Below are 13,839 nucleotides of genomic sequence, written 5' to 3'. Positions count from 1 at the left end.
ACATTAAAAACAAAATGGGATAAATTAGAGCGTCCATCTTGCCAGCATTAGTAGATCGCAAGAGAAACTAGCTCGGGAGAGCAAAGCGACTCTAGGGTACAACATTGCTCAGCACATTTCTCTCCTGTCCACCCCCTCTCTTTCTCCAGGAGCTCCAGCTGATTGTGGCCCCGGGATAAAGAGGCCCTCTGTTTGTGTCGCAGACCTGACCCCTAGAAACCCTACAGCAACTCATCCTTCTCACGATAAACCCAAGAAAACTGGAACAAAAGCGAATAATAGGCAGAGACATATCCCCACTGGCCAACCAGGAACGGTTTCCACGGTTTCTGTTTCTGCATGCGTGCCAGTTTGTGTGTTACCCATTGCTTCTTGCCAAAGAGAGGCCTTTTGTCCGTTCCAATATATTTCCATGAACCTATCTTTAGACGGGATGAGACCGAGCCCAGTTTTCTGAATGGTTCCAGGACTGTGCACATTGTGAGTCTCTGAGGCATTCATGTTTTTGAGGTGCGAGAGTCCCATTTCCTGGAGCGTCTCCCAAATTATAGTTTCCTTCAAACGCAGGTCTCCTAGGCAGCTCGTTCTATTGGACAGACGCCTTTGTTCAGTGGAGGGTTTGTCGCTGAGAAAGAACTAAGCCAGTCGCTATCCCACAGAGGTGACAGGTGGAGGAGAGGACGTTTTTCATTTTGACAGCATCGTCTCATCTACTTTCTTGTGAATGTGTCTCCACCCCTTTTCTGCTACGATGTCTTCTTACAGGAGAGAAAATTACAATAATTTGTGTTTTCTTTTTCTGCATTTCCTCGGTCTCCCCTCGGTATTACTCACCTAATTGTCCTGGGACAACAGGAGGATCATAATATATCGTTTTTAAGTTAGGAAAATAACACTAATGAAACAGCTAGAAACCATTAGAGGTTTAGAAATAGTTGAATACAGTGTTTCCAGGCACAGAAGAAACTTCTAGTTTTACCCTGGTCAAGTAATCCCACATTTTGTGCATTATATCTGGGTTATTTTACCAAAGGTCTGTAAACCAGGGTGTGACATTCAGATGTTCAAACCCAAATGGTGGATCTGCTCTCATCCATGACAGAGTCAGTGACAGAGTCAGTCCCCACGATGCCTCCGGCTACGGATCTGGTAACTCATTGTGTCGACTTTAATAGCTTTTGTAACAAAGTTAAGGAATGATTTACTTCAATTTGCTCAAAGCTACACGTGCTGCACTCTATTGCGGAGAATGAATTATGGTCACGATTTAAAGCGCTAATGTAATTTTTGCAGAGGAAAGAGGGAGGGAAAGAAAGGCTTTTTTTTCCGCCTGTTTTAATTGCACTACATATTATCTTGCAGGAGTAAGCTGGGACATTTTTTTCAGGGATGTCTTTGTAATTACTATAAATTTGTTTTAAATGTCAGTACTAGCAGTACCATACTGTGGTTTCAGCACATGATAATCTTAATTTGTCTCTCGTACGCCTCTAAACTTTATAGAAGTGCGTCACTAAATTGTTGGAACACCCCTTTAATCGCTTCAGTTGCTTAACAAGCAACATTTTGTGAACTAAACTGATAAAAGCAACACTATATAGCTTCTAAAAAGACAATCTTAATCTTACAAATGAAAAGCTTAATTCATAAGAAACAAAAAGCACCCTTGTTTAATTCAATACATTCAGGGGTTTTGCTGCTCCAGCCTCCTTTGGTCTGGTATGACCCGTAGCTTATGGTGGCTAACATAAGCTATTCTAGATATATTTGGCTTAGTCTGATTTTACAGACTTTATCGGACCTGTTTTAGGCTACATTTTAAAATGACAGACATGTAATTAGCTTATTTTGAACATTAATTCCTAACACCTCACGAGCAAGCTCAAATCAATCGCCACGTGTAGTCTTTGTCAGCGAGCGGCACAGCTCCACACTGTTTTCATACCACTAAATAATGCCTCTCGGGGCCGTCAGTGGCTCAAGCATGGGATGTTATTACAGCAGCCTTTTTTGCCTCTGATCTTCCCCCGGCTCTTATTTGTCATCCCGTTGCTCCTTTATCACTTGAACAGCTCCATCATCACAGCACGGAGTTGCTGCAGACGAGAGCAGCGGGCCATGAAGACCGACTTATGTCACCACTGTTGTCGTGTGTCATGCGGTTGTGGTGCTTTGTAGGGCTCAGTACGCACACCTCATCAACACTGGTGGTGAACATGCAGCTCCTACAAAGAGAGGGGCGACTAACTGGCCAGTAGGGACGATGATGTGATTACAGTGTGTGTGCAGGCACGGCCGATCTGTTGTCATTAACATTTTACACTCTTCTTTGTAACATCAGTGTACCACAGTATTGTTGCCTGTGGCCTTGGCCTGCCGGCAACCGTGCCAGCCCCGTTCAGGATCACTGCTGATGAGCGCAGGATGTTGGAAAACTCAGTTAATGGGCACGAGGAGGAAGCGTTTAATTCTGCCATTATGCTATTTATGTATTCGCTCAGGTTATAAATTAACGCACCAAAAGCCAAGAGTGGTATACTGTAGTAACTTTCTCTGCAAATAATCTTGTTATTTTGAGCTATATTAGTGGTTGGCTAGTGGCTGGGACTCATACTATGTATTTATACATTATATATATATATATATATATATATATATATATATATATATATATATATATATATACCGCTGTCCGTCTCTCCTGATCTTTACTGTCATTATTATTAAGAAAGGAAAGATATATATATATATATATATATATATATATATATATATATATATATATATATATATATATATATATATATATATAATAGACAAAAAAACATTATTTATGGGTCATTTCTGAGTGTTAAATAGTTAAATAAAAAATATTCAGGATCATTTTTGCAGATCCATTAACATTAAAGCAGCATTGATGTTGAAAGAGGACCTGACTGAACCTGCTTTGTATACTACTGGGTATTCTCTGATATAGCAGGGGATCATATATTATACAGCGGTCACCTCATTTCTTTAATATACATAATTATCCACCATCAAATCATAGAGAGTTGTGGATTAACAATGCCTCCGAGACATCATTTCGTAGGACTCGTTTGAAATAAATGAGTCTTTGACAAATGGTGTCTCTAAGGGAAGATAAAAGGAGGGAGAGAGTATCAGGAGAAATGACACATTTTCTCTCAAAATGTGGTGACTTCACCACATACCCGCTTATGGACCCCCTAAACCACAGATTTAGATATCAGATCAGGCTTTCTGCTCGTGTTTATCCCATATATTGTTTTGGGGATTTGCAGATGAGCGTGATGGAATAATTCCTCTTGGGTTGAACGTTTTGCATGCTCCGGTGAATTGCAAAAATTTGGTTGTATCTGGAGAAAGTGAAACTCAAAAGGCCAAGTGGTAGTGACAACGGAACAAGAAGAAAGTCTTAGCTTGTGTGACTTTACAAAGAAAATATATGGAACATGTAAGCTGAAATGTGGAGTGGGCAGCACCTCACAAAAGCTAATTGAGTTTTTATCCCTCTCATCTCGGATTGGCGCTCGGACAGAGGGGTAACCGGAGAGATCCTAATTGCCCAAAGCGTTGGCTTGTGGACAGTAATAGAGGCATCGGCAAGTACTATCTGATATCTACATATGAAGGTCATGTTACACAGCACTTTAGGAATATTGCATTTCATCTGTTAGGAGGTTGTCTGAGCCTACACTATATCTGAAGCCTATTTCATTATTCTCCGAAGCCGCTGCCAGACTGCTCTGCTGGCACGAAGACTCGTCTCATTTCATACATAGAATAGAAAATGACAAGATGGAGCGCAAAGGGGCGGAACGCGTAGTTGACAACTGGGGGCCGAGATTGTAACTGGAGAAATGTGAACGTGAGTATTTTTACATTCACTGAAGCTCTCAGGAGAGGGCTCTATTAAAGGGCTAGATTATTACACATATGGGAAGCTGACAAACTGAAGAGCCCTGAAAGTGACAGGATCTTGTGATAGGTTATCAGACAAATACACGCACACACACACATATTTAGAAATACACACGCATACATAGAGTTGATAATCCATCCATTTACTGCAAGACATACTGGTACATAATCTCTTGTTCTCCTGTTACAGTACAGTAGTTAACACATATGCTCTCATGTCTCTCTTGTCCTTATTAAGGACCACAATAAAGTATTTCTACATTAAAGTAATTTAATGTATTTCTCATGGTTTCAAATTACATTAATACAAAAGTTGTAAACTCGGTAGTAGCTAGCTGGCGGTCTGAAATGCTTAAGCTAGCTAGCTAGCGTCGAACAGTTTGCACGGTGATGCCACAGCAGCCGTACGTGGACAACGTGCACGTGGCACAAACTCTAAGGACATGAATACAAGAAGACGGAAAAAAAGAGTAAAAAACGTGTTTTTAAATGGGATCACATGACCTTGTGAATGCATTGTAGGATGGCACGATGGAGCTCCTCCTGGCTGTCTCTGCTCCCGGTGCCTCGCTGCTGCGCTGCTGAGGTCATTACTCACCGTGACACCCGCTGCTGATCTACATCATATTACCGATCGTTTAATGTTGTTCCCTGCTGATCGTATGGCCTCACGGAGAAAAAAAAAAACAGCCACCAATAGGACGGCCTGTGCTAAATGCATTATATTGATTGTTAAAGTGCTCCCCTCAGCAAACCCCATCATGCTGCTAGGCTTGTTTTGGAAAACTTTTTTTAATTTGCACTTCGCAGCTGCGTTTTGACGTTCTGGCGATCGTGTCCTGTACTTTGAGAAAATGCACACACGCATATGCAAACTAGATCTGTTCCTAGTCTACCTCCTGAGGCGGGAAGCACTTAGTGTGACAAACAATACTGGGTTACAAATATAGTGTTCCAATTCTTATTTCCAAACCTGACCTCACACTGCAAAATTGGAAAAGAAAAAGCACACAAACAACAGAAAGCAGCCAGTACTGACATGACAATTACCTTGTATGAATCTGTTTTTTATTTGTCCCTCTGAAAGTGCAACACACCTCTTACTTTTAAAAAAAAATAAAAAATACCGAAATGAATGGGTCTGTGTGCTGTCACATGAGGTGTGTAAAAATAAACACTTGCTCTTGGTGGGAGAAAATGTACGGACACACACACCTCTACCTCAAGTGGTGTTTAGGTTGGAGCATGTCCACGGGTAAACACGTTAGCGGAAGTGCCTGTTGCTGAAAATATGCTAACTTTGAGCTTAAGCTAACTCATTCAAATAGCACATTAGCCTGTGCAGTCTTTCTTAAAAGGATACATTATGAAGAAAGCGCCATAAACAGATCGATACCACTCAGGTATCCGCGTCTAGTCGTAAAGCTACAGCTTGGCGACTGTTAGCTTGGGTTAGCATGAAGGCAGCTAGCCTGACTGTAAAATGATCAATTTACCAGCACTTTTATTTTTGTGCAGAGCGACAGATTTAGCAACCTCTGACCATTTGGGGTCTTAATCATTTTGGGGGGAAAAAGTGAAATAATCAAATATCAAACCAGAAAATTCAATGGCAAATGTATTTTATTCTTTACAGTCGAGACATTTATCACTCATATCAAACTTAAAATAAACTCTTAAATACATTTCTCAGTTCAGACAGAGGAAAGAAATAGCCGCCGTTACATTTAATTACATTTTGTAAACGCGCACAATGTCAAACAGACATGCATAATAATATTACATTCCTTTACTAAATTGCAACCTACAGATTATACACCCATTACTTGCTAAGATAGTGAGTATGCAGCTGATTGGAGGGCTGTAGGCATTCTGGCTTCACCCATCGAGTGTAAAAGTGATTTAAAGGTCGGTAATCTGTGCTCAGATGTAAATGGCTGTGCACTCAGTGTTGTGTGGAATGGATCGTGACCCAGCGCAAACACTACGATGGTGCTACTGAGCAGTAGAGTAACGTGTTTCCATGAGCTCGGGGTTGACGGTGTTATCTGGTCCCCGATCAGATTTCCAGACAATCTAATCAAGATAGTTGATCAAATAATTTCAATTTATCTTCCTTTCTCTGCCACCTTATTGCCATCTTGACACAAAACAGTGGTCTTTTGTCATTTAATTGGAGCCAAGCGGTAGTTTGATCATGACGTTCTACGTTAGGCTTCAGTCTCTAATGAAGACGAACATCAGACACCCAATCCTGATCCCTTTTTTTTAAATCGTTGCTGAATATTTTTTACATGAACCACTGAGGCAAGGCAATTGTTGGGTGTTGCTGAGAGTATGTTGATTTCTAACTCGAGATGACTGTCTGGCTGTCAAAGCTCAAGGCCAGCGATCAAACTCGAGAGGGCACGTGATGGTCGGGGCCCAGCGTCCAGATGCCACGCTTGTCCCGCATGTCACACGCATTACTGTACGAGATGCACGCTGGTTCCCAACCTCGAGTTCTTGGAAGAGATGTATTAAAGGAAAACGCCAGCTCCCATTTAGACCGGCCCATTGATCCGCTGTGCTATCGAGTGCTCAGAAATCGACACAGAAATCACTTGTGTGTGCCAGATCAATAAGTTGTCGCGGAGCACAGAGGCAACACATCAACATTTGCTATGTTGAGTGAAGACTGACTTTTAAGACACGAAGGGTTGTGGGATTTTTTTTCTTCTTCTTCCGTACGCGTCTGACCTTTTGATTCAACAACTAGTGTGCATTCCTTTTGTGCGTGTGCTGTAAACATAATTGATTATTACAAATCTCTTTTGCGTTTCAGCTTGTTGAGCTGCAACGTTGCCAGTCTCTCACTACAAAGATGCTTGTTGCTACTCGCGAGAGCATGTGATCAACCATCACATGCAGATGGAAGATTGTTGTCTGTGATGATGTTGATCATCAGGTACTTTTTCTTCGGAGGGTAAAAAAAAAGAAAAGAAAAAAAGATTAAATCAATTCTCTTCCAAGAGTAAAGGTCGACCCATGAAAGGTCAGTGTATTATTAACATTTTACACCATCAGCTATCGCGCAGTCACTCAACATTCGGTAAAAACAAACTTAGCAGCCTTACCTGATGCCCAGTGCTGTCAATTCTACACATAAAAAGGTCATTCTCCAAGTGCGTCTTGACATTTTGCATGCATCACGTTGAGTTCCATCTTTGTCCAAGCTCAGCCGCCACGTTTCTCAGTCGTTCTACGACGTTGCATTTATCCCCCCCGCCCCCTCCTGCGTTTCCTTGCATCCGTCCCTCCAGCGTACGCGGCGGCGGACCGCTTAGAGGCCGCGATGCTGTCAGCTCAGATTCGTCTCTGTTTTTTGTTCATTAAGTCGAACATGGCTCGACAGGAGGTGGCAAGCCCCCTCCAACACGCGCTCGTACGGCATCATGAGTTCGCATGAGAGAAGCAGAGGCATCTCATGTGAAGGGAGGTTGCAGAGGTGGCGGTTGAGGGGGTGGATGACCAGGAAGGCCCGGCGTGGTACTGAGGGTTGGAAGCACATCAATAAAGGGGGGCTTTGTTGCTTTAGTTAAAAGACCTTGATCGGGATTTCAGTCCAACGTATGACGGCCGTTTACATGGCCCGATTCTTTTTTTCTTGTTTTTTTCCTTCTAAAAAAAGGAAGAGGTCAGCGGCTGGGGCAACGTGCCAGGTGTTTGTGGACCGGTGGACCGGTGCCGTGCGGTGAATGTAATTATGGCACTCTGGCAATCTGATAACCTGCCAGTCTGCCTCTCAACACGCGGAAAGTGCACCGGCATATTACATGTGGCTCAACAAACACGGTTGTGAGCGAGGAACAGTGCCGGTGTGTGTCGGGGCAGCGGCTGGGACGAGCCTCGGCTCAGGGTTTTTTGAAGGCTAGTATGTTCTTTGACTGCAGATGTCTCAAAAATGTTAGGCAAATTTCAACTTAAAGAGTTTCAAAGCAGTCCGTTGAGTGGAGACTTTTGACGTCTCTTCTCTTCGTTGTCTGGAGGGAGGCGGGGAACAAAGGTCTCCCATCTGCAAACCACGGATCACATGAAATATTGTGGGAACATAATTGGCTGCAGGCTCGCTCTGCAGAATGGACAGTGATTTGTATTTGAAACTCTGAACTTCTCCTTTAAACCCAGAGAAAAATAATAAAGCGCCTTTATACCCATTTGATTATTAGGGCGTCCAACTGACCATCAATCTACCTCAATGTGGATGATGCTCATTCCACATCTGCTTTAGGGAAAGCTGTTTCGGGCTGTCTGACTGGAGACCAGTGTTAACAAGCAAAAAGGGGCCACTGTGCGAGCCGGAGGAAAAGGTGTGCCGAGGGCACTTTCCACTCTCAACCATTTCATTCTTCTTCCCCTCCGACCATTCGCTCACTCTCTCTCACTCGCTCTCTCGTTTCTTTTCTTTTCACTGTAATTACACCTGCTCTGCCAAGCGTGGCTTCGAGGCGTGGCTGAGCAAAAATCCCTCCGATAATATGAATCTGCAGAGTGTGAGGAGGAGCCCGACTCCCTGACAAGTCTCTGTGGAAACATTAGGTTGTAAGCAGCCTGCACCTGTGTGTCCCTCCTGGGACAAAGAGGTAAGAGAGCCTCACTTTGGGGAATTGAGTGTGTGTGTGTGTGACCATCCATTTCCAATTTGAACCTGCAACAATTACAAATCCATAGCGAGAGAACAAGTGCCTGTCTCTAACAGCCTTTGGGCTGAAATCAACCTGCAAGTCACAATAGTACAAGGGAACACAAAAAATATTAATCCTCCTTTTTTTTTTAAAAAAAGCTCGCGGCATAATACACATTCCATTCTATATATCAGCGTGGCTGTTTTTGGAACAAACGTCTCTGAGACAAAGAGATTTTCGAGGCGGGGAAGTGTGAAGCCGGCGGTGTGAAGCCGGCGGTGTGTCGACGACGTCTCTCAGCCCGCAGAGGCAGTGGAGCGTCTGCTGCGTTGTGAGCAGCAGACCAGACAGAAAGAGTAACACAGCTCCCCTAACAAACCCTTATTTATTTTTTTCTGCCTCTCCTCGCGTTGAACAAGCGCTGTCGCAGACGATCCCCGTTATTGCAGCTGCTGATGACAAAAAAAAAAAGAAGGAATGAACAAAACTGTGAGGGAAATCTGTGCAAAGAGCAACGCTGTCAACAACGCGGGCCACGTTGCCGCAGGCTGCCGGGAGGCCGGTTCGAGATGTTGTCTGTTTTGCGCGAAAGGGAGATCATTATCTACCCAGGTGCTCTTCAACGGGACAAGGAAGGTCAATCGCAGAGTGCAGGCGCATCGAGACGTCCGCATTAATTCCGACTGCTCGGCGGCGACATGCGCGCTACACCCTTCAAAAGGGAAAAGCACACATTAATTATTCACCCATACTGTACTCGGCGGCATGAAATATTACAATTGGCAGTTAGGTATGGATGCTAATGAGAGACACTTTGTCCAAGGATACCAGTCCCCCCTCCCAAAAAAAAAAACAGGGTTACATGAAAAGCCGCTGAAGCTCATCTCTATAATACCCCCGTGTGTCTGTGTGTGTGTGTGTGTGTGTGTGTGTGTGTCGCCACAAGAACCTCGGGCTTGGTTTGCCTTCATTTGCAAGTGAACAGGAAATGTCGTGTGCCATTTTTCTTTTTGTTATTTTTTTGCAGCTGGAGTACATTGAAACGCTTTCATTCCATGCAGGAGTCTACTGAGACTGGAGTTGGATGTGAAACCTGCCCACGGGGCTGCAGCTCACAGACGTTATTTGGGGGGAATTGGCTGTGAAGCCAAAAGGTTTTTTTTATTATATCAGATTCACAGCAGGCAGCAAATTGGATGGGAGATTAAAAAAAAAGAGAAAAAAAAGTTTGCTGCTCTCATCACCTATAGACCTACAGACAGCTCATTTAAAGTCAGACAGCATGTCCTCTATTCAACTTCTCCGTCTGACTTTCCTGCAGCAGCTTAAACTGTCTCCGTAGAGTTGCTACAGTATGAACGACGTTCCGTACATTGTTGAACTGGGGTAAGATTTAGTGTTTTGTCGTACGCTTTCACACCAGCTGTGGCGCTGTCTCAGGCAGGAGCGTCAGCGCCGCGGATCACACTCCTCGCTCTCAGGATTAAAAGGCCCTCAGCCGAGACAGATGTACAGCAATCCAGAGGCATTTTATTTAGCCGGATATCTCCACAGAAAAATAAAATAATAAAAAAAACAGCAATTACATTCACCTACTAAATCCAAGAACGAGGCAATGTGCACCATAGTCGTTCAAAATGGGTATACTGTATATCACAAATTCACATATTAAAAAGAACAAACTCATAAACAAGCAGCGGAGCATTTCTCTGCATCAGAGGCATAGTAAGAAGGATGCAATGGGTTCTTTCACTGAAAGGTTCATGAGACCGTTTATCCTTTAGGAAGAGTAAAAAATAGGACACATCACTCTTTGCAACTCTACAGGAAAAACTAAAACAACCGTCGCCATGATTCGCTGTCCATGCAACGTTACACGGAGGAAACTCAGCTGACATCACAGCTACCTGGGATTAGTATTGGACATGCGGCTGTGCTTGAATGGAGGCTCTGAGATGGGGGTTAACTAGGAGCCATGACGGATGCTAAATCTGAAGAGCATCAGGAGTGAGGGGAGGAAGACTTTCATGCAAATGTTAACAGTACAAGTCATTTCATATATATATATATATATATATATATATATATATATATATATATATATATATATATATATATATATATCACTGCGGGGTCCCAGACAGTGTCCCGTCCTTGCTCACACATCCGAATTGATGCTCAGGTTGGCCAAACGCGGGTCAGAGTTGATCTCATACCTGTAATGGTACCCTTCCATGTGGTCCCTACAAGCGTCCCGGATGTTGTACATCCACCGCTTGATGCCCTTTCTGTTCAGGTAGAGCACCAGCAGAAATATGACGCCGATCAGTGCCAGCACAAGCCCCAGGAACACATACGAGGTCTCCAGCACGCCCTCCATGTCGCCCGAGCACTTCAGCTGCGACCGCTCCACCCGCAGGAGCGGCAGGCGCCTCAGGGCCTTGGGGTCGGCGCAGGTCAGGTTCTGCGCGTCGGCGACCTGAGTGGCGTTCTTCAGCCACAGCAGCGTGTCCTCGAAGAGGCAGTCGCAGCGCCAGGGGTTCCCCGACAGCCGGACGAGGAGGGCGGGCTTGAGGCTGAGCTCGGCCAGGGTGGCGAAGGGCAGGTCCCGCAGGCTGTTGTCCCTCAGGTCCAGGTCGCGCAGCGGCGGCGGCCTCAGCGTCCCGTTCTGCACCGAGAGGATGGAGCTGTTCTGCAGGCTCAGCTTGACCAGGTTGGGGAGGCCAACGAACAAGTCGTCCGGGAGAATCACAAGGTCGTTGTTGGACAGGTCCAGGGTGGTCAGCTGGAGGAGGTTCCCGCTATGTAGGACGCTGAGGACCATGTCCATGAAGGAGTGATTCTGGAAAGACCTGCTGAGGTTCAGGTGCTGCACTTTATTATCCTCTGGGAAGGCTTTGTCACTGAATGTCTGGATCCTGTTGTTGCTCAGGTCCAGCCGCGAGAGGTTCGGCAGATTGTCAAACACCATGTCGTCCACGGACTCAATCCCATTCCCACTGAGATAGAGGTCTGTCAGCATCTGCAGGCGGGTCGGGAAGGAGTCCACGCCGACACAGGAGATGTTGTTTCCGGTGACGAACAGCGACTTGGTATTGGCCGGCAAGGAATGCGGAATCGCGTCCAACTCCTGGTTTTGGCATTTCACAGTTTGCGAGAAGCACAAGCATTTGTCCGGACAGCCGTGGCAGGTCAGCACGGCGGCAAGGAGGAAGAGAAAGTGCATCGTAGCGGCCGCGCGTCTTCTCCCTCGCATGTCCCCGCACGACGTGCTCAACAGGCGCATCTTGGGGTCGTAAAAAACTGTGTGTGTGCGCGCAGACTGTGCGTAAAGATTACTTTGTTCTTCCGCAAGGGAAAGTTTTTCTTGTCCGTGTTTCCCGCCTTTGTCCCTGTGAAAACTGCTCCCAGTTCCAACCCAGACTCCATGAAACTACCCCCAAACCATCCTGGTGTCGGAGAACTCTACGCTTCCATAAAGGGGACGGCGGACGAAGCTCGAAAACTTCCGAGGCTTTTTTTCCCCCCCCCTCTTCGCTCGCCTTCACAAATCTCAGGCTTTTGCCATGATGTTTTTTGTTCTGTAAGCCCAGTCCCCGAAAAAAAGAAGCGAGTCCGAAGCAGAATACCGGATCGGTGAAATAAATCGCTTACTCCGGCTGCTGGTTCCAAGCAGAAAAACCCTCCGCGTCTCCCGAAGGTGCCATGTATCACCTCATACGTACTTCCAGCTCGCTGCTTTCCTAAACGCTGGGAGTCTGGAAGAGAAGACCAAACACAGCAGCACAGTGCAGACCAGTGGAAGGAGGGAGCATACCATTTCCCAGCAAAAAGGGGGGTGTGGACAGAAACTCTTTCAAGTTTCGTTCAGATTTAGATTTTGAATGTCATTTCCAACTGACTTTTTTTTCGTTCTTCTTAAACTGACAGCTTAATATCTAACATCTTAAAGTTTTCCGAAATGCTGCAGTACTACTGCTACTACTAATACTACTAATACCGCTGCGACTAATACTGCTTCAGAAATTTAACCAAGGGGTAAGGACCGCTATGAGGTCGTACCTGCAGTCCATGTAATACAGCAGTATCTATATGTTTTCTGATCAGACATGAACACAAAAGTGATGATTTTCGCGATTCCATGTAAATCTTCACCAACCACAAACTTTATTTTCAGATGGCATTTCTTAGAATAAGACGTCTTCCCCAGCGTATCCACATGTAGGGGAATGTAAAAGATTGGGGTTCCTAAGGGAAAACTATAGTTTGATCAATTAGGCCTATCACAAGATGTAATATCTAGGCCAATTCAGTTCAGCGCGACGAGGAAAACACACGTACACTCAAGGAATTCACAAGGCAACAATAAACACATGAATCATTAGATCCCCTTACGATAATGTCACATAACTGAGGCCATCATGTACTAGTACTCATTAAGATAAGCCCCTATCCCTTTTAGGATAATTTCTGAATGTTATGGGTCTCCAAAGCATGAACCCAATAAAGGCAGGGGGTAAAAAACATAATACATAATGGAGAACCTAATAGACAAGAAGCTCATAATAAGAGCAAAGGAAAGATAATTTGTTATAATTTGAAATAAAACTTTTTTTTCCAAATACATGATACAAAAGTCCTTTTTCAGCAGCTGCAAATAATTCCTCAACTTAATGATTATGAAAAAAAAGTGCAACATAACTTCAAGGGTTCAATTTCTTTAATGGTCCGCATTTTCACATCCTCTTTTGAGACATGAATTGGGTGGCAGCCTCGTCGTTGTCAGACTGCCGGACTGTGCAGTATTGCACTGAGAAGAAAAGCTGTGGACGTGGAAATGCATGGCTGGTGAGGAAGGGAGTGCTAATCAATATATGGAAGACCCAGTGTAGATCCCAGTGTAACCCTAGCTCGGCCCTCCTTTGACCCTGTCCTATGCTTAGCCCCCGGTCACTGGGACAATCATTTGAGTAATTCCATGAAACCTGAAATGAGGCTGAAAGTGATACTCCACCTAAAGTCAATCCGTATAAACCCTTGGAACTGACATAATGTTCTTGCTAAAGGATCTACAAGCTTTTCATACATCCACATTTCATGGCCACGCAACTGTAAGTAAAACATGCTCAAAATATAAAATTATCTTTATTCTCTATTGAAGACTTCATCATCACATCACACATTAAGCAATATTTGTCATAATTGGGAAGAGTGTGCTAAAACAAACTTTCTT

General features: G+C 44.5%; 1 protein-coding gene across 1 annotated transcript; it reads right to left on the bottom strand.

Annotated features, from left to right (window-relative positions):
• Nucleotides 1–9,537: 9,537 nt before the first annotated feature.
• Nucleotides 9,538–12,343, bottom strand: tpbg (trophoblast glycoprotein). The gene has a single exon (XM_068570176.1). It carries the CDS (start codon nt 11,890–11,892, stop codon nt 10,765–10,767), a length of 1,128 nt encoding a protein of 375 aa, XP_068426277.1. The 5' UTR covers nt 11,893–12,343; the 3' UTR covers nt 9,538–10,764.
• Nucleotides 12,344–13,839: the final 1,496 nt, after the last annotated feature.

This window comes from Clinocottus analis, unplaced genomic scaffold, assembly GCF_023055335.1.
Source record: "Clinocottus analis isolate CAN_PGR_092001 unplaced genomic scaffold, fCliAna1.0.p SCAF_9, whole genome shotgun sequence".
Lineage (NCBI taxonomy): Eukaryota > Metazoa > Chordata > Actinopteri > Perciformes > Cottidae > Clinocottus > Clinocottus analis.
This window is presented reverse-complemented; position numbering and strand designations above follow the sequence as displayed.

Bases quoted from the DNA above. Each gene is read 5' to 3' on its own strand.
- tpbg (XM_068570176.1), bottom strand. From the start codon at position 11,892: ATGCGCCTGTTGAGCACGTCGTGCGGGGACATGCGAGGGAGAAGACGC.